This window comes from Condylura cristata, unplaced genomic scaffold (assembly GCF_000260355.1).
Source record: "Condylura cristata isolate star-nosed mole 26May11 unplaced genomic scaffold, ConCri1.0 scaffold00011, whole genome shotgun sequence".
Classification (NCBI taxonomy): domain Eukaryota; kingdom Metazoa; phylum Chordata; class Mammalia; order Eulipotyphla; family Talpidae; genus Condylura; species Condylura cristata.
The window spans coordinates 22,571,950-22,596,687 of NW_004567112.1; the positions used below are offsets into that span (position 1 = coordinate 22,571,950).

General features: G+C 42.4%; 1 protein-coding gene across 2 annotated transcripts in view; it reads left to right on the plus strand.

Moving 5' to 3' along the window:
- MYOF (myoferlin) overlaps positions 1 to 24,738 on the plus strand; it is a 120,391-nt gene that overhangs the window by 36,024 nt on the left and 59,629 nt on the right. The window contains exons 5-22 of one of the 2 annotated variants that reach the window (XM_004680619.2): positions 399 to 486; positions 2,732 to 2,892; positions 3,492 to 3,620; positions 5,583 to 5,645; positions 5,743 to 5,793; positions 6,625 to 6,655; positions 7,038 to 7,153; positions 7,765 to 7,888; positions 9,102 to 9,205; positions 11,032 to 11,100; positions 11,204 to 11,247; positions 12,692 to 12,774; positions 14,859 to 14,897; positions 17,796 to 17,920; positions 18,995 to 19,111; positions 20,656 to 20,833; positions 22,271 to 22,395; positions 23,951 to 24,057. In XM_004680619.2, the coding sequence (XP_004680676.1) occupies positions 399 to 486; positions 2,732 to 2,892; positions 3,492 to 3,620; positions 5,583 to 5,645; positions 5,743 to 5,793; positions 6,625 to 6,655; positions 7,038 to 7,153; positions 7,765 to 7,888; positions 9,102 to 9,205; positions 11,032 to 11,100; positions 11,204 to 11,247; positions 12,692 to 12,774; positions 14,859 to 14,897; positions 17,796 to 17,920; positions 18,995 to 19,111; positions 20,656 to 20,833; positions 22,271 to 22,395; positions 23,951 to 24,057 (1,754 nt within the window). The remainder of the gene's footprint in view (positions 1 to 398; positions 487 to 2,731; positions 2,893 to 3,491; positions 3,621 to 5,582; positions 5,646 to 5,742; positions 5,794 to 6,624; positions 6,656 to 7,037; positions 7,154 to 7,764; positions 7,889 to 9,101; positions 9,206 to 11,031; positions 11,101 to 11,203; positions 11,248 to 12,691; positions 12,775 to 14,858; positions 14,898 to 17,795; positions 17,921 to 18,994; positions 19,112 to 20,655; positions 20,834 to 22,270; positions 22,396 to 23,950; positions 24,058 to 24,738) is intronic. The other variant, XM_004680620.2, reaches the window with a different exon arrangement.

Below are 24,738 nucleotides of genomic sequence, written 5' to 3' on the forward strand. Positions count from 1 at the left end.
AATCCTAGCTATTAATGAAGTCAATGAGCAAACAGTTATTTAAAAGAACCACTGTGCCTTTAATTCTGTGATTGGAGTCCATCTCCAGTGTAGGGCGGAGGATAAATACAAGTTCACACATGCTTATCTTAACTTTCTTCCAGTTTATGAGGTTGTCCCTCAGCTGTGGAGCACTTGGCAATGGTATTGGGTAACTCCTTTCCCAGGCTTCTAGTCTTCACTCTCCATCTGGGCTCACGCTTGGGAGGATATGTGTTATCCTCTGTTCTCTTTCCTTTGTTCATGTCAACCCCTCATCTTGTCTAGGATTTTAACTCCTGATGACATGATTTGCATTGAGTCCACAATGTCCCCATGCTCTGCACTGATACTGTATGCAATGAATTATTTCCACCCAGGCTACCATTGACTTGGTGATTGGCTACGAGCCACCGTCAGTTCCGCATCCAAGTGACCCCAGTGAGACCAGCATACCAGGCATGGGAGGTAAGCTGATCCTTCTGAAGACCTAGCCTACCCCATGGGTGTCTCAAAGCCTGCCTTAACATTACACTGTCTGTAACCCCGGCCTTCCTGATACCGACCCCATGAGGCAGGTGAAGTTCAATGGCATATGCCCCAATTCCTACTCGAAGTGGCACAGATTTGTCCCTTCAAAGGCTGGGGATATAGCTCCTGATTGTAGCAGGAGGGAAGGAAGACAATATATTCTGGAAGGATGGTTGTTTTGGAGCTGGGAGTATATGGAAATTCTCTGCTGATTGCTTGCTTTCTCAGTGAATAAGCAGGTCACTAGCTGATGGTGAGGACAGAGAAAGGGTGTCAAAAGCTTTCAAATTGCAAATGAGGTGGGAGTTTAAAAAGTAGAGTGAGTTGACCTTGTTGGTTAATTAGTGACCTTTGAAGCAGATAGAGGAAAACTTAGGAACATGGTAGGTGATCAAGAAGTTCTGTAAGTTTGTAAAAGTTCTGTAGTTCTGTAAAAGTTTGTGATCATGAATTAAAGTGAGGCCAGTAAGGTGTGTGCTATCAGCCAAGACCAGCTGCCATGTAAAGAGCTGATTGAACCAGGCAAGTGCAATGAAGAGGGGCCTGTAGAGGAGTGGTTGTGGTGGTAGACGACAAACCCTAACACAGGTTAGGAGAAAATCCAGTACATGAAGGAAGTGGAATGGGGGACAGGGTAGTCTATGGTCAATAAACCCTAAAACCAGGGACTGGTGTCCTGTGAGAAGTGGTAAGGGTACATGGACACAGGGAAAAAAGTCATGATAAGAGGCAAAGTTGGGGTGATAGAGCTACAAATCAAGGAATACCAAATATTTTGGGGAGTCATCTTTTAAAGGCAGGGAAGGATTTTTTCCCTAGAGACTTCCAAGGGAGCAAAGCTCTGCCAGAGCTTGTTTGAGCTTCCAGAGTTTGCAACGGTCATACAGTTTTTCTGTTGCTTTAAGTTCCCTTGTTAGTGGTACTTTGCCACAACAGCCTTAGGAGGCAAATGTAGCCAGCAGCTTCCTGTTACAGTTCCTGACTTGACATTGCCCTCTGTGACTCTCAGAGAGTCATTGTGGACTCCCTTGGCTGTGGTTCATGCCTGGATCTTATTATAGGCCATACCAAAACAACCGCTAAGACTGGTAATGAAACAACTCTGCAGGAGGGTGTGTTCAGCTGTGCCTTAAGGGCTCCCCCCACTTTTTGTGGAACACTTAGGGCAGCATTGTTTAATCCTGTGTTGCTTCCTGCCATGTAAAATGGCAATTTCCTGCTCAAATTGCCTTCTAATGCCATGAAAGAATTTGGGCAGTAGCTATGACTCAAGTATATTTCCTCTTATCCATCCTCGAAGTCTGAGTAACAGGAGGTGTTTCTAGAAGAAACTGGCTCTTCATTACCAAAGGTTTGTTTCTGGACGAGACAAGAATGTAATGGCCCCTTGGTTGGAAGTGCCACTTGGCCCTAGGATGACTGGAGGGAGATGGTTATTGGAGGAGCTTCTATCTACATGGCCCAGCCATTTTCCAGTCCAGAACAGGTATGCAGGAAGGGGATGTGACCTCCTGCTTTTCCTGAGGGTGGTGCCAAGGATGAAAAGAGCATCCCTATAGCCATCTGAGTGCGTGTGCTTCCTCAGAACTGTGCAGGAGTTTTGCCAACTACTGAAGAATATGGAAGAACACAAGGAGGGTTACGACCCTGTCATCACTGACCATTTATCGTTCTCTGTTCACCAGGCCCCTTCTCTGCACTGGGATTTCTGAAAGGCATGGCAGAAAGGGGTTAGACACAACAAAGAAGAGTGTCTGGTAGGGGAGAGGCCTGCAGGTTAGCACTAGATGAAGAATATGTGGTGAGGATGTAACAGAACAATATGGTAAATATGAGAAGGGATGACTCACTCCATCTGGGAGAGTCAGGATGGGCCTGGCCCAAAACAAAGAATGTATTTCATCAGGAACTTAACGCATTGAGGGACTCATCTGGAGGAGACTAAGCTGAAGAATATTTTAAAAGCTTGGTTTTAGGAACACCAAGATGGGGAGCAGGCAAATCCTCCTTTGAAATTTCTTCAAGAACAGAGATGATGGTCCCACATGGGTGGCCAGAGGCACCAAGATCACTGTACCTGAGCCCCACGTCCCAAGGAGCATGTCCTCAGGAACTCTGCACCTCAGTTCCCACACCTACAGGGTGAGTCCACCTCTGACTGGATTCCTTTGCGGTGTTTCAGGAGAAGAAGAGGATGATGAAGGCGATGAAGACAAGTTGGATAGCAGAATCAGGGGCGCCGGGCCCAGCAGCGGGATGGTGTCAGAAGGTCATCTCGCCCGGAGGCTCACGAAAGGAAAGAAAAGCCGGCGGATACTGTCCAACAAGCCTCAGGACTTCCAGGTAGGAGCGACTCTGGTAGCCCACAGTTCGCCTTACTGCCATGGGGCCGCTGCTGGTGACTGCAGTGATGTTGGGAAGACGCTCCTCCTGTGGGCAGAGGCCACAGTGGAGAGGGACGTTAGTGCACCAGGCCAGGAGAGGAGCTGTCCATCTTGCACATGGGAATAGATGCAGCCAAGCCAAAGGATGCTCTTCAGAGAAGTAAAACCCTGCTTTTTCCCTTTCATGACAGGAAGGAGCTGGTCAGTAGAAGTGCTGGTGTGCGTTTTCCTAGCTCTGGGTTCTGCTTCCACTTGGAGGCAGCCGGGAGGGAGTAGGCGCAGGTGAGGGTGCAGGATGGCCAGCTGCGGGGTTGTGGTCTGAGTCGCAGCAGGGGCTGGTGCTGGACTACTGCAAACCCGCTACTGTCTTGAGTTCTGCAACCCAGCCCCAGTTTCCACCTTGGGAGAGAGTCCAGTCCAAGTCCAAGAGCCCCCGTCCGTGGCAAAGCGGCTCTGGCCGGGCTCCAGCTGTCCTTGCAGGTGAAGGAGCTGAGGCAACACCTGCCGGCTGTCTGTTGGGGGGACCTGGGAAAGGCCCACACCCCTCTCTGCCTGCAGATCCGTGTCCGAGTGATCGAGGGCCGACAGTTAAGTGGCAACAACATCAAGCCTGTCGTCAAAGTCCACATCTGTGGCCAAACACACCGAACAAGGATCAAGAGAGGGAACAACCCATTTTTTGATGAGGTAACGGGGCCATGCATGTTCCTGCCCGGTGACTGTTCTGTCCAACACTGCCTCTCCCCCGTCATGTGTGGGAGGGACTGTGTGAGCCTAACTGGAATAGACAGTGCCAGGTTCCAGTGCTCTAAATTGAGCAACCCCAGAGCCTGTAGTCACATGAGCTCTCTCATCACTGGGCCTCAGAGCTGCCCACGTTTTTGGTGTTTCTTCAACAACTTCCAATTGGAACCCTTCCTAATGGTCCCTTGATGGAGCTCATGAAATCTCTTACATCTGCTCTAGCTCTTTCCAGTCAGCAGGGTGTTCCTGAGGGAGGGCTCTGTGAATAAGTCCCTCGACTTTTTTAAAGGTATCCAAACCTACTTGGCTGTAAAGATATTATATGTGAAAGGAGAACAATTATGAACAAAGAGATTCTTTCCCTTCTCCCATGCTGCAAATCTAGTCTGGTGCTGTTGACCTCGTCTGTAATCGCCTCAAAAACACTTAATCCCTTGACAGATATCTCAGATGCCACACAAACAATTAGGGCAGTGAAGACAAATACATTTGGGGAATTTGCCTTAACTTTGCTGAGTACACGCATTTCTGAGATTCCTCAGGCCTGCGTCTCCTGATCCTGAGCTGATGCCTTTGCTCTGTTTCCTATCTCAGTTTCTCTTAGTTTCCCGTGGCTTCTAATTCCAGGCCCTGCTCTGGCTTCTGTTCTTTTTTTTTCCCCACTGCTATTCACAGGAGTGAACAGGTTCCTTGGCTCCTTCTAGCTCATGTTTTAGTTTCTTTTTAGTTCAAGCCAGACCCCAGCTTTGTGGAAGGGCTTATTTTCTCTTATTTCTAATTTCTCAGCTAAATCATAGACAACAACTTGCAACTGTGTAGTGTTAAAGCAAGTGTAGGAAGTGGGTCCACAGTGACATGGGCACCTGACCATGGACGCTGGGAAAGACTGGGCAAAATTCACGGGGGAGGACAAGGCCAGACAGGCATGGATGCTGAATGACTTGTAATGCACCCGTGTCTTTACTCATACCCACAAATCTCCACCTCAGAATTTTCTCATTCATTTATGCATACAAGAGCTGAGGTGTAGGCCAGAAGCACACAGGATGAGAATATTCACCAGAGACAGAAGTGGGGAGCGGAACAGGCAGATGAACTGCCATATACTGCTGAGAGGAGCAGTGGGCGGGTCAGGATGTGCCATGTGGGTCAGCTCCCTGGCCAGATCAAACTCGTGCTGCAGTGGTAGCCAGGTACATAGTGCTGAGACTTAATTCCTTGCCACTCAGGAGTCCCAGAATTTTCCCATTTTAATGAAAAATTTTGAGATTGAATCTCTCAGAAAAGAAAGGATCAAATAACTGGGCCTCTCAACAGACTAACTCATAAATCAATAAAAGAATTTTACCCCCCAAACACCTAATTTACATGTATTTTCATAACAAATTCACTAAACTTGGCATGACCAATAATGAGACAAACTGATGTGTGTCAAGAGAAGTATTTTATTTATTTTAACATTATTTTTGAGTTCACATAGGGCTACAACACTGTATATTATTTTTGAGATACAGGATTACCCCCTCGAGGTATATAACAAGTAGCAGAGAATTAGACTCAACTTTCTAGGTCATGCAAACCCTAAGCATCCATTTTAGTAGGTTTGAAATCACTTGAAGTTTAGGTCTTTACTTTAAGGAGCCAGTAGACCTATGGTCCCAAATGAACACTTGTTTGTTAAATCAATACTATAATTGTTATTTAACCCTTTTCCCAACATCAAAAGGTGAAGTTCCATGAAGCTAAGGAAATATAAGCTTCAAGCCTTTTCTAGGCCCTGTGATACTTTCGTTGGGTTTGGGTGTTGGATCTTTAAGAAGGGCCCCCCATGTTGTAGCATCAGATTCCACTACACTAGAGACCAACTCTGTTGACTTTAAAACATTTTCCTTTTTGTTCTGACAGTTATTTTTCTACAATGTTCACATCGCCCCCTCTGAACTGATGGATGAGATCATCAGCATTCGGGTAAGGGGACCCAGAGTAGGAAGGGTCGGCAGCTCTGAACAACTGCCTGATAAAACCCAGCATCTTCTCATGGCTCTCCTTTCTTCCTTTCTTCCAGGTTTATAATTCCCACTCTTTGCGGGCAGATTGTCTGATGGGAGAATTTAAGGTGGGTGTCAGCAGTCTGTTTCATTCAACTTACATTAAAGGTGGGCACTTTCCTAATGAGGAATTGGGTTCCCAGCCAGATCTCTGGATATCCATCTTGGTGACATCTTGAGGTTATTCGTGAGGGATTGATGCCATAATCTTGCTTGCTGAGGGCTGGAAAGCCAGCAGAACATGCATGCCCCAGGGACCAGAAATCAGTTGAGTGTGCTCTGGCTTGGCTCTGTTGACTTCCAGGTAAACACTTCCAATGCCCGGATACCTGGAAAATGCCTGGAAAATGCACTACGGTCCTTCCCATCCTCCCCTGAGGATGGAAGTCTATGCACCACTCCAAAGGGCAAGGGTGCTTGCATGGGGCAAGAAACACATCACCCAGCTCCACTTACTGGGTTCTCAGAGCTCTGTCTCCCAAACCAATTACTGCACATCTGGAGCATGGGAAGCCAGTCAAACCAAGGGAGAAATTCAGGGTGCTTTTCCAGAAATTTAAGGCTTGCTTGGTTGGTGTCCTTGCAGCTATTCTACATGGAATGAATTGCTGCTCAAAAAAGGAGTGCCCAGTGATTAGAAATGTTCTCAGGAAAGCTGGGACCCTGCTTTCATTGCTTTCTTCCAGCTCTAAGACTGGATCACTCATTTGGCATGATTCATTGAGAGTCTTCTGTGTGCCACTTACTGGGCAAAGCATTGGGGATAGAGAGGATAAGATGGAATGTTGGGTTTCAAGGAAATTTAAGTCAAGCCAAGAGTCTTATATAATAATGATTTCTTTGACATGACTAAACTGATTGTAAACTCTACCTGAACTACTTTCAATTATTTCCCCCAGATTGATGTTGGATTTGTTTATGATGAACCTGGTAAGTGATATTCTTTCCATGAATGTTTTGATTCAGAGAATCAAGAAAATTAGGGCATCAAGGGATAAAAAAAAATTTTTTTTTCTTCCTTCACTGAAGAGGAAGAAGGATACTTAGCAGGAGTGAAGATTATTAGCTTGATATAACTATTATATTATTTAAAAAAATTATAAAGCCAGTCAGCAGAACTTAGAGGGTCTTGTTCAAGTGACAGCAGGGTGTGTATAAGAAGTAGGGAATGGGGTCCGGCAACGTAGAAGACATTGACAAACTCTCCTGAGAATTTGTGCAAATGAAGATACTTGGGAGGAAATGCTGGCTTACCTGGGAGCAGGTGAAATCACAGACCTGTCAGCATCTCTGTTCTTTGACTTTATTTCAGGCCATGCTGTCATGAGGAAATGGCTTCTTCTCAATGACCCTGAAGATACCAGCTCGGGTGCTAAAGGTTACATGAAAGTCAGCATGTTTGTCCTAGGAACCGGAGATGAACCCCCTGTGAGCTCCTACTTCCTCTAGCACTTTCTACTTTTTTTTCCCCACTAAAAAAAGGGGACCTAGAGTTTAGCCAAGTAGGAGGCAGTAGTTGTGAAATGGTGCAATTTCCAACCAATAGTCCCAACCCTTCCAATTCCTCCTATTTTCAGAACCTGTTTTTCTCATGAGAAGATGGCTTTTCTTGTTTATTTCTACTTCTTCCTGGTGTATCTAAATGGGCATTTGATCTTGTAAAGATACATGCTATAAGATTTCTTGCATCATTTAATCTACTCATTTGCAATATCAGACATGGCTTTACAGAGGGATAGTTGTCATTTTAAGAAACTGGGAAACAATAAGCAACCAGAGAGCAATCAGAAGAGCTTCAGGAATCCCTTTTGTCAACTATTCAGTGCTCAAAAATCTTGTGATCTATTGATTGAAGGAAAATTGAGCTTTGATTGTGTTAAGCTCTTTTGAGGCTGAATTGGTGGCTGAATTCTTAAACTTGAAACACAGGAATTCCTAATGGAAATAGTTCATATTGGTTTTATTTTCTGAGTATTGATTTCACTTCTTACCAGTACTGATTTCCATGCATATAACTTGTAATACTGTGTCCCTCATAGCCTGAGAAACGAGATCGTGATGACAGTGATGATGTGGAAAGTAATTTGTTACTTCCAGCTGGCATCGCCCTTCGCTGGGTGACCTTCTTGCTGAAAATCTACAGAGCAGAGGACATCCCCCAAAGTAGGTATTGAATTAATCCTGCCAGGTTGACCAGTTAGCTGCAAGGCTGAAGTGTTAAAGTTCATACTCCAAATAGTATTTGGTGTTCCCCCATCAAATGTCTTTCTTCTGAAAGTCCTGTGCACACTTGTTTTCATTCATTCTGGCCCCACTGAGAACTTGCATGGAGCAAGTCCACTGGACACCAAGCCATGCTTCTGATCTCACCGTTCTGCTTTATCCATTCTTTCTCAGTGTTCTACATCTTCTCCTTAAATAGAAAATACTGAAGTGAGGCCAGCAGTCTGCACTCTCACCTCCTTTCATCCCAATTGAAAATACAAAGTGTTACAAAGAAATAAATGTGTTTACTATCAGATTATTAAGGTTGGCTAAGCAAAGGATGGTTACTTACCAGTCATAGGACACTACTATTTTTTGTATTAAAAAAAAAGATTCGGTGCATTTAAGAGAATCACATGCAGTGATTCTGTTCTTAGAAACTCATCCAGCTAGTCCTTTGTCATGCTGGGGACCCAGCATCCTTCTGCCTGGCTCACATGTCGGCTTCCTGCTGAACTCTGGGACCCTCTCTTCAAGTCCCCAGAAGACAGCACCTGCTTTAGAGACCTCTTTAGGGTGTGCTACTTTTCTTGGGAACCTCCAGCACTTTCTTAAGATCCGATATGTCTCCCATCCCTTCTTTCCCTTGGAAATATCTTAAATGAAGTCCATTAAGCCTCATCTTAAATTGCTATCTTGATGTAATTAATCTCTATTCTCTTTTGAGTTTGATAGTAAAGAGACATGCTATTTCTAGTTGGCTAAATTATTCATCCAGCTGCTATTATTACACCAAATTGTGTTAAATTTCCTTGAATTTCTCTGAAAAAGGAAGACTAAGCCTAAATCATTTTAAACTATAGTACTTTTTCACATTGAAACCAGGCCTGAGATTGAGAATTGCCTTTTCCCTTATCTGGATGAATTTATCATAATTTATCAATTTCTTTTTTAAGGTGCTCTTTTTAAAACTTTGAGGGAAGGACACATTGTGTTTTTTAACTAAGACAAAAAGGATTTCTACAACACAATGCTATTAGTGTTTGTCACTTTGGAGAATAATGCTTGTTGCATTTGTCTTTTTCATGTATAGGAGAATCTTGTTGAGTGATTAGTGCCTCTTTTTAGAGAATAAAATTTAATTTCTGCTGTGTGACATTTTGCATTCCAGTGGATGATGCCTTTTCACAGACGGTAAAGGAAATATTTGGAGGCAATGCAGATAAGAAAAACCTAGTGGATCCTTTTGTAGAAGTTTGCTTTGCTGGAAAAAAGGTTTGTACGTGATATAAATGTCGATGCTCCAGAAATAAATTCTTAAACCTTTGTGTTTTTCTTGGCATGAATTCCTGCTTGTTCTTTGTTAAAGTAGCCCCCTGATGAGAAGGGCACTCTGCGGGAACACAGATTATCTGAGTCTGAACACGCCAGACTTCTCCACGGGTGATTTTGGAGTGGAAAGTATGCAGGACTCAAATTAGAAAATTCATCTTTTGGAAGATTAGAATAGTGAAAGCTACCACTGAATTATTTGGGTTCTGCCCCAGGACCATACATCGTCTTAATCTTAGGCAAGCTTGTAGCCAGCAACAGCAATCCCTGTAAATGCCGCAGAGCAAAGCCCCCAGCTGAGCTGCCCACCCGTTTCTCAGCCTCTCAGGCCCCAACCACCTGCTGACACTGGATTGTCAGGCAGGCGAGCCCCACCCCAGTCACTTGGGAACACCTAGAGGACTCTTGGCAGAGAAGGCCTGTAACCACTGCTTTTTCATAAAAAGATGGTCAAGTATTCCACAATAAAATAGTAGCGCACCATGGGCAGTTGTGACTATGAAGAATTAGCATCTTCTGTTTACTTGAACCATCTATTTATGAAAGTGAGATTTGGCAACACACACGCACACACATGAACCAATCTTATTTCTAAAGACCCTCTTGAGAGGGGGGGTCAGAAGGGCCCTAAGTTCTAGAGTAAGATTTAAACTTAGACTTCACCCCACTCATAGGCAGCTGAGGCAAATTCTATAACCTCCTAGTTTCAATTTCTCAAACTACAAATGTATGTAATAATATGCTTATAGGGTTGGTGAAAGGGTTAGTGAATTCAGGAAATAATTGTGAATCTATGAAATATCAGATACTGTCCTATGTGCCAGGGATAGAGAAGGGACCAAGGCAGTCATTATTCTCACGGAGTTTACTTTGTAGTGGAAGTGATGACAAACAAGCCAACTGGAATGGATAATGCCAGATCATGGTGAATTCTGTGCAGAAAGTAAAACAGGGGGCCTGTATGGTGATTGGTGCAGAGATTTGGGGTTCACTATTATCAGTGGGAACACTTTTGAAGAAGAGACATTTTAGCAGAGATCAGAAGATTAGAGATTTCCAGACAGATGTATCAGCCCCAGAGGGAAACACATTTGCAGTGAAGGGTTGCCCAGGCGTCTGGAGTGTGGCAAGGGAAAAATAAGGTGACGTCAGACAAATGTGGGCAGCAGGACAGACAGGGCTTTATAGCCATAGTAGGGGGGGTGAGGAAGAGTACTTGAGGGGTGCACTGAGCATGCTACACTGGGGACAGATATCAAATAAGGAGGTAGGGAAGAAGTGGGAATCCTAAAACATCAGCTACAGGTGTCCGGATGGGGGATCAGGATGTGCTTGAGGAAGGGATGCCAGATTTACTAGTGGGTTGCAAGAGAGACAGTGTGTTGGCTGACTCTGGTCCAAGGCTGAATACCCACCCACAAGGTGACGGATGACTAGAATGGGATCCAGTTTGGGGGGCACAGTTTGGTGGCAGACTCCAGAGATCTGTTTGAACCTGTGAATGAAGAGATATTTCTTAGAGTGTAGTAAATGCCCAGTAGCACTAACTTGCCTTATTGCTCTAATCCAATAGTGGAAACTTCTAGCACATCGAACAAAGATCAATAGACTCATGTCATATTTTTCCAAATCAGTATCAGAAAAATAAACTAGGTCATGAGGATATAATGTATAAGTAAATTGCAGAGTCATAATTAAGTGTGCATGTATTGTGAACATTCAGAGACAGAAACTTGAATGTCCATGGTTTTGTTTTGTTGATTTTGCAGGTTTGCACAAATGTCATTGAGAAAAATGCAAACCCTGAGTGGAATCAAACTGTTAATCTTCAGATCAAGGTTTGATTTTTTTTTTCTTTTCCCCAGAAAAAATAAGAATAATTACTTAATAGCTACTGGATTAAGTTGAAAAATAAAACTTTTTTCCTGTTTTTTTTTACAGTTTCCTTCAGTGTGTGAAAAAATAAAACTAACCATATATGACTGGTGAGTTAAAAATAGACTTGCACAGGGTGACTTGGTGATGGGAAGCCCATGGGGATTATAACTGGAATGAAAAAATGCACAAAATGATGTAATAATAAACTACTATATATATATATATATATATAGACTTGCATAATTCAAAATGAAAGAATTAAACATTTGGATATTGAAGAACTTTACTCCTGATAGTCTGACTCCTACCTTTCAGTATATTTATATTTCTTTCAGAGAAAAGAGATAAATTGGTCCTGGAATTGGGTGTTTTCCTTTAAAATACTAATAATAGTATTATTGCAGAAAACCTTTCAATTTCTTATAAATATTAGAAGGAGAAAATGATCTGAAAGTGCCACAAGATAAATGTTGCTGTCCTCAGAAATACAGTAAATAATTTCTTGGGAAGAACCACCTAAACATTCTCAGAGCTACTCTGTTGTTAGAAAGGAAAATGGACAAAGCTGCTTATCTGATTAAATGCAAAGAAAGCTCACAGAACTCAAAAGTTCTGATGGAATTTTAACTGGACCAACCTTCCAGCAATGATTGGTCATAATGAGACCATTTGGGGGTATGTTCTAGTTGCATGGGGTATTCAACTGACAGCTTCCCGAGAGTGGAAATGGCAAATGTCATCATTCCACCACCACCACCATTATTAGCTAAAATTGTTTTGAGCACTATGTGTTGTTCCACACAACTTTTCTATATTATTCCATTTAGATTTAGAACAAACCTATGGAGTAGAGAGAGCTGGTAGTTCACTTTACAGATAAAGACACTGAGGTTCAGAGAGGCCAGGGAACTTGCTCGTAGTCACTGATAATCAGTTAGGCACCTACCCTATCTGACTGTCTCCATAGTTTTTTGTTTAGTGTTAGTAGATTCAATGTACTGTAGCAATAGGTCACCGTTGGAGATGGACAGGAAATCTACTTTTCTCCCTAAGAAAGAAGCTTAGATGTAGACCATTGGAGTTGTTAAACATCATGATAATTTGTATGAACTTAATAAGTATGATTTTTCTATGCTACGTGACTATATTACAACAATCAAGTCATGTGTCTGTAATTGATTCATCCGTTTATGACAGTCATATGAATATGGTCATAGGCAAATCCCTTGACCTTTCTATTTCCATAGCTGAAATGAATTGTCTGGTTAGATCAATGTTTCTTGAAGGGTAACTGGAGGACACCTGCATCAGGATCAGTTGAGGCATATAGTTGTTGTAAATGCGTACTCTTGTTCTCTACATCTGCTTTTATTCATCAAAGCTTGGATCACAAATGAAATATGGGTTTTTCAAGTGATTTTTTAAATACAAGAAGGCTGTGGGCCCATTGGACAGGATGACTTCTGAGGACTAGGGTCTTTGCCAATGTTCTCTTATTGAAATGCAGCTATATCCTTATAAGTGGAGGTCTTAACCTGTTCTTTTATACAGGGACCGTCTTACCAAAAATGATGTCATTGGAACAACCTATCTACACCTTTCTAAAATTGCTGCCTCTGGTGGGGAAGTAGAAGGTGAGTCACTTATTTCAGCTGGAACAAGACAAAGCATAGAACTTGCTGAGAAGATGTTCTGAGGTCGCCCCTAGGAAGAGACACTTGGTTCCTTAAAAGCCAAGGGTGATTAGCATAATCAACCATTTCAGTGATGCTTTAGTGATGACTAACAAAAAGTAATTAATAATTGAGGCAATCCACAGATTGAAGAGCTTAGGTGTCTTGCTCCCATCCAAAACTCTGCCCCAGTGACTTTTATAAATCTTGAGTGTCAGTACAAAGTGCTTGCACTTGGGTAGACATTGACACAAGTCTACCCAAATATAAAATAAAATTCCCTTCTCAACTACTTCCTTGACAGGAACAAGGCAGTCAGATGGCAGTAAACCACATAAGCGCCACTCTCTAAGATAATGCATATTTTGTTTTCATATGCGTTGCATTTGTTATTTTCCATTCTAAGAACAACTTTCCCATACCTGTGGTATGTTAGAAATTGCCATAGGGAGTAAAAGATGGACCATAATAGAAAGAAAAAAAATTAACAAGCAGTAGCTTACTTTGATTGCCAAAACTTAATTTTACCAATAAATTTAAACATGTTGAGTAAAATGAGAAAATTTGAGACAAAATATTGTCTTGGGAGACTCAAGCTTCTCTCATCACTATCTTGTTTAGAGGGGAATTTATAGATTTTTTAAAAAATATATTAGTCCTAGGATGAAAAAGAAGCTGGAAATATGATGAAAACAGCATAGATTTCTTCTTTCTCTCAAGAATAGGCAATTAGAAAGTCCATAAAAAATGAAATGCTGAACAAAGGAGCAGCCCCCTAGCTGGTCATGTTGGCATTATGGTCTGCAAGAGAATCCGTGTGAACACGACCTGCCACGGCCGAGGGGTGGAGGCTGAGGGCATTCTACTGGAGTGGAACAAAGGAGAGGGAACCCCACTATTTCTTTTCACTGTAAAGAAAAATATTTATAGGGTTGCTATAGTGCAAACATTATTTTTAAAATTTATTTTTGCACCCATAGCACAAGTTCTGAGTAGAATGTAAATGCCATTGCCCTTTCATTGCCAAAAATACAGAAGATAGAGATTAAAAAGAAGAAAGGGAGTGAAGGGTAAGGATAGAGGTGATAGTGACTTCTTTCTATAAGTGAGGAAGCCAGCTATAATGACTAGATTAATTCATAAAGATAACAGAATAGAAATGCACTGGGCTATGGTGATGGCACATGGGTGATTTGATGGGAAACCTAAGGGGATTATAATTGAGATGGAAAAATGCACAAAAATATGTAAAAATAAACTATTATAAAATTTTAAAATAATTAAAATAATTTAATTTTTAAAAGATAACAGAATATTTAAAAATCATTCTACAAATATTATTTTGATATATAAAATGTTTATATTACATATATATTATAGATAACAGGTTGACAACATGGACATAAATCTGTCATTAACAGGAAGTCATTAAATCATCTAAAGATAATCATTTAGGACATTAAGTCTTTTTCATAGTGAATGGAGGTGACGTTCAGAAGAACTAATAGTAAAAATTGCTACAAGTAGTTTCAACCCGTGTCTGGGGCCTTCTCTCATTGCAGGCCCTGTAGAAAGTCTAACAAAATAATGAGGACAGGCATTCCCCCCAAGAAGCGAGGAATATGCTAGATACTACAAGCCTTTGCTTGCACAGCTTCAGACTAGGCTAACTTGAATTTTCCGCCTTTGTCCCAATTGAATCAGACAGCTGACAAGTTCAATGTTTTATTAAAAATGGGAAATGTCACCAGGCCCCCTTTGACCATGAGAAGTCAGCTCTTCTCGAGTGCTTTGCTGGCCTGGGCCTGGTAAAATTGGATTGGCTCATGTGTGGTGCTTCTGTCAGTTGTCACAAAGATTTGAGCTATTTTGCATTTAGCCTGCAGTACTTGTATTAACTACAAAAGTGTCATCTGGTCTGAACTGGGGATTTTTCTGGTGTTGCTAAACCACTTACCTAGCATTGGATTTTAATAACTTTTTCAGTGTCACCATAATACCCGTATTTCTCTTGTTGTTTAACCAATTGTATTTTTACTACATAGATTTCTCACCTTCGGGAACTGGGGCTGGATCGTATACAGGTTTTTGCCTTGTAATTTTACTACCTTCTAGATCTTCTAATCTGTTATTACCTTACTAATGTCACTTGACAGCCCTTAGAACCCTTTTGCTTTTTCATTTTGCTGTCTCAAAAATAGTTTTATTAGAGTAATAATTTTTGTATTAGTGCTGCCTATTGTCCTGCATGGCTAAACTTAAAACTAAGGCTTTGCCTCACAGCTGAGTATCCGTCTGTTTGGCTTCACTGTGAACACTTGTGCGATGTCATATTTGTTGTTATTGTGTTCAGTAGATAGAAATTTGGGGCACTCAGTCAATTGTCCTAAGTGTATGAAATCACTTTCCCCCACTTTCAGTGTGGCCGTCGAGGTTGGAAGACACTGGACATTCTCCACTTGATACCCTGCAAGTCTTCATCTTCTGTGTACAAAGGCCCCTAATTTGTCCCTGGGTTTACACAGTACTTACCATTCTTTGCAAGCTTGCTCAATGCTCTCACACTTGACTACACAACTCTCTTAAGATATCAGGCGCTGTTGTTCCTCTAATAAATGAAAGTGCTGAGTTCTAGAGAGGCTCATTGACTTTCAGAGAGGCATGATAATCCCCGCCATGCTTGTAATTCAGAGGTGGTGTGAGGGGGGAAAGGAGATATTACATGTGAGAAAACTTTGCAAGCTACAGCTCTTTCAGTATAAGGTTTTGCCATCTGCTTCTTTGTTATTGGCACAATGCCCTGTACTTATATTTGACAATCAATCTCATTGTCTTATAATTAGACTATATGAATATTAAATAGTCTTCAGGTTTACAGCAAATCTGAAAGGTTTGGTAATACTTCATCCCTTCATTCATTTGATCAAGTACCTAGCAAGTATTTATCTGCTAATACTCCATGATAGCATTAGTACTACATGTTTAAAGAATCAAACTAAAACATGCCTGAATCCTGTCCTCCACCACAGAATTTATAATATAGTCATAGAGACAAGCATCTACTTAAAGTTCAAAAATAAAAGATAGATAACTTAGAGATGTTCAAAATGTAAGGGAGCTGCTGAGAGATGAAGGAGGTGTAAAAAGATTGTTTGAAGAGTGGCTCATGGCTAGGTTAGAGGGAAAACCTTAGTGGCCAAGCAAAAGAATTGATGTTTTGTTTTGGGCAGGCTTTTAAGGAAGGATATTCAATGAGGTGAAACTGAACCAGAGGAATGGAAGGTTTAGTGGAACGTGCCTTTGTCTGAATTATGAAAATAAGGGTCTGAGCCTAAATCTGTTATCTTGAAGGAACTTTGCCAGGTCACATCACTTCTGTGGCTGCCATTTGTCCATCCATAATGTGACACAATTAGAATGTGAGAGTCTTCAAGCTTACTTGAATATTCTGTAATTCATCTTCTGGAAATGACTTCCTTCTTTTACTATGGATCTGTTTTAATCCTCTAGCTCACCAGCTACCTTTCCTTCACAACAAAAAATTCTAGCACAAAAAGGCTAACCCCTGCTTCCTAATTGATCAGACAACTTTGCAATATTCCCTCAGGCAGAGCAGATAAAACCAAACCAATTCATATGTTCAGAAATAAGTCATTCATTTCATCCAGCTCACTTGGTGAGATGTAACATGAGTCAGAGAAATCTCTGTTAGAAAAACATTTGTTCCCTATTTAGGTTTCATAAGAGATTTCCAAACAGTTGGGAAGCGTAGCACCTCAGGGTGATACCAAGTCCCACCCACAGGCTGTCAGATTTAGCTTTCTTACATTTTAATTGAAGTGTTTTTTTTGCCCTGTTCTTGTCACTGAGATTGTAGTTCTGCCAATTTCTGCCAGTCTATGTGGCTCCTATTTCTGCAATAACGCCCCAGCCCATCCACATATGCAGGAAAGCCTCAAATAACAAAAAGATGGCAAAATGCAAGTCCATGCAGTTTTTTCAGTTGTTTGTCAATGTTCATCCTGCTCACCTTCTTTCACATTTACCTTTCACAGAGTTGGAAAGGGTCCCAGAGGAAGCCTTGTCACTGTCTCCTACGCAGGAGTTGTCTGGATGACATCCTGAATGACAGGCTGAAATCTCGGCATTAACATTTCTTCTGTCCCTTGTCTGACATCTCTAATTCATAGAAAGATTTTTTTCATACTGAATGAACCGGTTACTTTCCTGTAGCTCCTCCCAGATACACTTGTCGCTTTTCCACATGGGAGCCATTCAGATGGTTGGGAGAGCTCACACATCTGCCCATTCACACAGAATCTCTACTGGTGCTGCTCTTTCCTCAATGCCCCCGCCCCCCATAAGAAAATGGTCTGGCTAAGAGCAAGGAGCACAAGTCCAGAGCACAATTACATGCTCATGAGGCCCAGAAGGTCATGAGTTGGGACATCAAGTTGTTTATGAATCTTGTGTGGTGTTAGCTATAGGTGTGCTGTTCATTTAACATGTTTAAGTGTCTTGTATTTTTAACATCTGCCATATTTATACTAACTGCTTGAGACTAGAGGACATTTTGGGGGAAAGAATACTTAATCTAATATATATCACTTAAATTACTTCCCAAACAATACAATCTTTCATCCCAATTATAAATAATGATCTTATTACAATGCCATGTATAAGCTTGCAAAAAAAAATGTGAAGGTCAACTTGAAAGTCTTATGCTTTCATTTGAGTAGTAGTATCTTCCTGTAATAATCGCGTAAGCTTCCCTGAACTAATTCTGAAGGTTTTTTATTTAATGTTTGATAGCAGTAAGAGAAGAGAACTCTGGCAAGTTTCACAAATGCTTATAATGTGCACTAATAAAACTAACTCACAAATTGGAAGAAAATAATCTCACTCAACTAATTAATAACTGCCATCTTTCAATAGATTGAATACTAAAGGTCTAAAATCTAAAAAGCATTGTTTTTTCTCAGCAAATACAGGAGAAATGGAGGTGGGATTTGTTCCAACATTTGGCCCTTGTTATCTGAACCTTTATGGGAGCCCCAGAGAGTACACAGGATTCCCGGATCCCTATGATGAACTAAACACTGGAAAGGTCAGTTTCTCAATGAAGACTTGTTGCTAATGAGCACTGATTAAATGTGATTCCTTCTTATGACTATCACTAATTCTCATATTTAGGTGATCCCCAAAAACAAAAATAGATGCCTGATCAAATTTGAAGAACAGAACTCTCACACTCCTTGAATTTTAGAAAATAAGAATAAAGGGCCTAGGAGAGCCCCAGATATGGTGGTTGGTGCACGTATAACGATGCCTACACTTGAGGCAAGTGGCAGTAGTCAGTGCTGGCTCCTTCCTAACAAGCCCACGAGCTCTTCTGTGCCAGAAGATTGGAGGTGACATGGCTGATATTCTTTGCTATCCCAGACCTGGTCAAACTCTCCATTTTAGGGATGAGGACATGGAGTCCCTGAGATGGGATTGTCCTCTTTCCACCACATTAGAAGTCACACTAAGGTTTTTAAAGTTCATCTCCCAAAGGCCAGTCCTGGCTAAATGAAACAACCAAGGTAGAGGAAAAAGCCATGACTGGGGAAGGGTGGAGGGCTGGTTATAGAGGTGGAAGCCTTCTCTCTTCCTCTCCAGAAGATTCTCTTGCCAACACAGCTGACCAGTGGGAGGAGGATCCACTATTCATTTTCATGCTCAGCCAGACCCAGAACAGCTTTCTCTCCTACACAAAGTCACTCCGAGTCTTGTTCTTGTTGCCCACACGGCAGCCTTGCTGCTCTAAGAGGTGGCAAGGAGCCAAGTTAACACAGATACACATAGAGCTCTTGTGCAGAGCCTAGAGGACTTTTAGAGCCCCTCCTCCCTCCATCTGGAATCCCTTCCAGGTACAGAGTTTAACTTGAAGGCCTCTGACCTCAATCTTGGCCAAATCCTTTCATCTCTAGCTTCCTGCTCCCTGGGTGCTGCTTGAAGTCATTGGCTCTTCATTCAGACACTTAAGACCGGAACCCAGCAGAAACAGATAGTTACTGACTGGTTCATTTTGGGCAGCAGGTCCACGGGAAAGAGAAACTTTCTGTAGCTAGAGTAAAGACAGAGTTCTTTTTGCTGTTGTCTAACACTAGATGAATAATCCTGTACTGTTGTCTTTCAGGGGGAAGGAGTTGCCTACAGAGGCAGAATCTTGGTTGAATTAAGCACTTTTCTTGAAAAGACACCACCAGATAAAAAGCTTGAGCCCATTTCAAATGATGACCTGCTGGTTGTGGAGGTAAATATTGGCATGGGGGTAACATTTGGTATAAAGAGGGTGTCTTCAGTGGTGGGATGGCATGTCCTAGCCTAGACTGGAAGGAGACATCCAGGGACTGAAGGGTCAGCTATGGTAGAGTTGGGGAGATGCCTGAGTCATAACAAGTGCCCTTCAATTTCTTGATCAATCTGTTACAACCTTACGGGGTTGATGAAACTGCTTCATTTTTAGAGATGTTAATGCCCTGCTAAAAACCAGTAAGAATAGCAATATCCCCAAACTATGATTAATGAATATTGGGTGGTCATGGGAAATGGCCACAGAAGCATCTGGTACATTGCAGGCGTACCCATGCAGGCCGGCATGCTGACATGAAGGCCCACAGCACATCAGCTCTGAGCCCCCGTTCTTCCTTGAAGACAGGAGGGATTAGGGGACATGGAAACTTTCACTTTATGGTCTATCAGGCAGAAGGACAGCTGACAACCTGGACTTGCAATTGGCACTTGAAGTGGGGCAGTCATGTGGACTAAGCTCTTGACCTGTGGGATCTGTGGACTCTGCAAGTTGATAATATCCATTGAGTTGAGTGGTAGGACATGTACCCAGTTGGAGTTGCAGAGTGACTTGATGTGAGAAAAAAAGCCCAAAATCTGGTAGCAGAAATGTGAGTGTGGTGGCCGCAGCCCAAACGCCATGCCAGATGAGTGTGTGAACAAAGACAGCGCTGTGTACTTTACAGTAATGAGACCAGGAGGCCATTAGACTGAAGTGGCGTGAATGCCTTAGCAGCCCAGACCTGTAAACCTGTAAACATGCAGGATTCAGAAGCAGAAATGGAGAGACAACAAGGACAAATAGCCAAGGAGACTTTCCCGAATAAGGTGACCACTTACATTCCAGGCAATCAAAATGTCTTCTCTGTGAGAATCTTTGCCCAGCTCCTGTGAGAGGTCCCCTGTCACAAAGCCTGGTACAGCCAGTGGTGTTTGCTTTAAAAATCTCTTAGAATTTTTCATATGCCTCCTTTATTTTCAATAGCACAACATGGTAGTATTCAGCCTAAAAAGAAAGGAAATTGACCCATTTTAGTTTAGCTATGGCTAATCATTGAGATCTGATATGAAATAAGACAGTCACTACTGTTAACAATGGGATCTGTCTTCTTTCAGTCGCCCTTCATGCATCTGCCAATAGCAAGCTATAAACATCTGTATACTTAATGGGTTCAATTAAACATATATATCTGGTTCCCATGTTGCACACATGAATGTATCTAAGTCATTTGGTGAATTTTTGTTCTATTATATGGTCTTGATTTAATCCGTACCCACTGAAAGACTCATATTTTCATTTTTCTCCTTCATCAATATTGCAATGATCATCCTGGTGCCTCTATCTTTGTCCACTTTTATGAGTGTGGGGAACTGATAGAGCCAAGAAAATTTTCCACTGGCATTTAATTCAGTGCTATTATTAATGTTAGATTAACCCACTAGAAACCCACATGTCAGTGAGAACAAAGGGAGTTTTACTGAACCTTGTGTCTGCTCGTACACTAGAAATACCAGCGAAGGAGGAAGTACAGCCTGTCTGCTGTGTTCCACTCGGCTACCATGCTGCAGGATGTTGGGGAGGCCATTCAATTTGAAGTCAGCATTGGAAACTATGGCAACAAGTTTGACACGACCTGTAAGCCTCTGGCATCAACCACTCAGTACAGCCGGGCCATATTCGATGGTAAGGCTGGTGCTAACCATTCCTTCCCCTGTTACAGTGCGGACTGCACAAGCCAAGGTGTGTGTGCATCTTCTCCCTCTGGCTGCCATTAGCCCCAGCAAATATTAGTGGCTACAGTTGAAGGGTGAAGAAAGGAGGTGGGAGATCAGGCACTTGGTAACTGATCAGATCCAAGGAGCTGGGTGTCCTTTGCCAGGGGTTCAACCCCAGTGCTCTTTGGCCTGCTCCACTTTTGTTATCGCTCTGCTTTTTGACATCACAAGATTGAGACTTGATGAACACTGCGCTCTCCAAAGCCCATACGTGCCCTGCCAACCTCTGTACTACCTGGCCCTGAGTTGTAGACTGAGTCATGGAAGTGAAGGGATCCTGGCTCAGGGCCTGGGAAATCAAGTGTCTTGTCTTCATTGTTGCTCACCAACACCAGGACCGCAGCCACATCTTCATTCTAACTTTCAGTCCCTTCCATCGGGTCCAGAGTTGCAGTGCAAAATTAGTAAATGTATTTGAACAGCGATGGGTGATAAACAATCCCTGCTTTTGAGGAGCTTGTGTTCCTGTGTATAAAGTACACAGTGTAGGAGACAGTACGAGACTGCCTTGATAATGACAAGTGGCTTGAGATATTAGAGAAGGAAGGTAGAATTTCTGACCAAATGTCTGGACAGTGGTCTCAGTTTTTACTTAATGTTTGCACTAAAAGTTTTAAAATACAAAATGTACTAGAAAACATTGGCTAATAATTCTTAAACAAGGTAGCTCCTTGTACCAAACTTCATATTACCAGCTGAAGTTAAAAAGTTACTTTTTTTTATTTATTTACGCTCACAAGGACTGGGGTGTAGGTGAGAGGTGCAGGGGTTCGGGAGGGGTGAAAGGATTCACCAGAGACAGAGTGGGGAGCAGAACAGGCAGGTCTGCTGAAATACACTATTGCGGGGTACAACAGGTGAGACAGGAGAGGTCTGCTGAGCCATGTGAGTCACCTCCCTGGCAGGGTTCAACTCCTGCTGCAGTGGCTGTGGATTGCTTCATAGCTCAAAGATTTAACCCTTGTGCCATCAGGGAGGCCAAAAACCACATTTTCTTGCTCTACTTCCAACACAAATATTTATTTAAAATAAGTTTCCAGGGACAGGTACATGCACTCTGACCTCCAGGCTCCATGTGTTCTACAGCCATGTTCTAGAATCATCAGTGATATTCAGACACATGATGTTGGATGACTAAAAGATTCAGGGCTTATTGTATGCCATTCACTAAGGTATTTTAGAGAGATTTCAAAACAGATTGAGTGAATAAAAATATTCTATGTATTCCCACTGACTTAATTAAATAAAAGAGCCAGACCACCCAAACCATTCTCCAAGCACATTTCTTCCATGAGCATGACTTGTAGTGTCCACACTGTTCACTGACCCTCTGTGTTCTAACCAGGGAATTACTATTATTATTTGCCTTGGAGCCACACAAAGCCAGTGGTTACCCTGACTTCGTACTGGGAGGATATCAGTCATCGCCTGGATGCAGTGAACATTCTGCTAGTTGTGGCAGAACATCTGGTGAGTTCCCCTTTAGCATGCATGCGATACCAGTGTAGCAATACCTCAGAATGCAGTGGTGAGCACGTAAGAGCTATTTCCTCAGTAGGTGCTGAGGTAGATGCTCCCAGGCTGGTTGGCTGTTTCAGTGGTGGTGGCGGTGACCCAGGTTCTTGTCCTCTTGTCGCTCTGCTTTCACTGAGGAGATAACATTTTCTGCTTGGGAGAAGCAGTTCACCACTGTACCCACCCTCCAGCTTGAGGGAAGGGGAAGAAAGGACAGATGATGATAGGACCCCAAAGTCATACACTTGATCTCTGCTCACTTTCCGTTGGTCAGAATCCAGTCATACCACCTCGGCTCGCTACAAAACAGTTGGGAGATACAGTCTTATGCCTGTGCAGTCCTGAGGCCAACAAAAGGTCACTCATTATGGGAGCTGTGGGAAGGGTAGTGAGGCATGTGTGGTTGTGGGGGACAACTCAGTGTGTGTCACTATATGTCAAGCATGGAGAACGGGTCACTCCAATAACAATAACATTCCAAAACAACATGGAACATTTTGCTGTTAGTGGAGTAGAAATTCTGCACTGTGGGAAGAGGTGGGCTCAAAGGAACCAGTGTCTGATATTTTCTACTTTTGTTACAAGTTTGAAGAATTTTTTTGCCAAGCTGTCCTAAGTCCATGCTTATCTGGGCAGGGTGATGAGAACTCTTGGCTCCTAGAGGAGCTCTTTCAGTTGCCGGTAGCAGAAGCTCACAGTGACCCACCATGGATTCCCGGCTCCTCTTGTCCTTTCCCTGCCCCAGCTGTGGGACTGCCTTGTCTCCAAGGAGTCCTGGTGCCTTGTAGTGGGAGTGACATGTAAGGAACCAGGCTCAGTGTCTGATGGCTTTCTGCCTCAGAGATGCCATTGCTTCTCGGCAGACAAACTTGTATATAAACACACACGTGCATCTGTAGATGTATTTCTGTGTTTATCAAAATACTAAAAACAAATGAGTTTATTAGAACACCTCCAATTCCATCACCCCATTACAGGGCTTATTCTAGTCTTCCTGTTTCTAAGTCCCTTCTCCAAAAGTGAAAGACCTGGTTTCCATTATTCTATGTATACCTATCCCCTTAATCCTAAAATCCAGATACTCCACTGTGAACAACACCTAATTAGAATCTGGCTCTTTCCTTCGGACCACATAGAATCAAAATACTTTGTATCAAAAGTTACTTGTCTTAATTCAGTATAGTTACATGACTCATCTAAAATATAGTTAGATTTGTTTCTGTTTTGTGTTCTATTCTGGGTTTCTTTGCACTGTTCTTAGTGATTTATTTACAATTTTACATGATTTCAAAGGCCAAAACTATATTAAAAGATTGTACTATTTACATATATCAGTATTGATTGTATTCTAAAGACAAACAGTGCTGAGTTATGGCAAGCATTATTAAAGGTAAAATAACTATTAACGTTTCTGTTACTAAGGCTTTTGGTGTATCTTTTCTTGTAAGCAAAAAGCAAATCTTCCTGGGTATAACCACATAATTATGTCCTCTCTTCCCAAATTCCTTAGCAATCAAATATAGAGGCTCTAAAATCAGGGATACAAAGTAAAATTCCGCCAAACCAGCTGACTGAAATGAAGCTGAAGCTGATCGATGACATCATAGAAGACACAAGGTAGTGTGATCTCAGAATTTCCAGTGATCCTCTGCTCTCCTAAGCATAAGAACTGTAAGAGCTTCTGGAATTGTTTCCAAGGGTTGCCTGAAAATGAATTCAAGTTTCTTAAAAGGCCCTCTCAGGGAGGAGTCTCTGAAACTCCACAAGGAAAAACTGCAGTGTGATTTAATGCCAATTCTAAGCGGCCCTGGAGGCCAGGCGCCCTCTCCAGGAAGCCCCACCCAGGTTGGTGGTGGGGCGTGGGGAGAGGCGAGGAGAGGCCCTGGGCGCCCACCCTTAGGCCCTCCGGAGGTTAAGACTCTTGAGTCCTGGAGGGAGTGGAGTGGAGCAAGGCCTTCGCCATTCAGGCAAGGCTCCTAATTCATTAACACTTTTACAGAAACCGACTTTTTACTGCTCTTTTATTAATACCAAGTGCACATTCTAGCCAAGCCTTGATGAAGCACGTGAATTTGACTTGAGCCAAAGAACCTTGTGTAACTGTGACTTGAAGAAACAGCCCAGATCTCTTGGCATTTGAAAATCAAAGGGGGAAGTGATTCATTCCACACTCATTTTAAATGTTGGCTAATAAAACAGTGGACGGGGAAGCTCCCCAAGAAAAGCATGCTGAACGCTTTCACCACCAGCGAGAGGCAGGGACTTCTCCACCCCGCTGGGCTACATCCCTAATCTTCC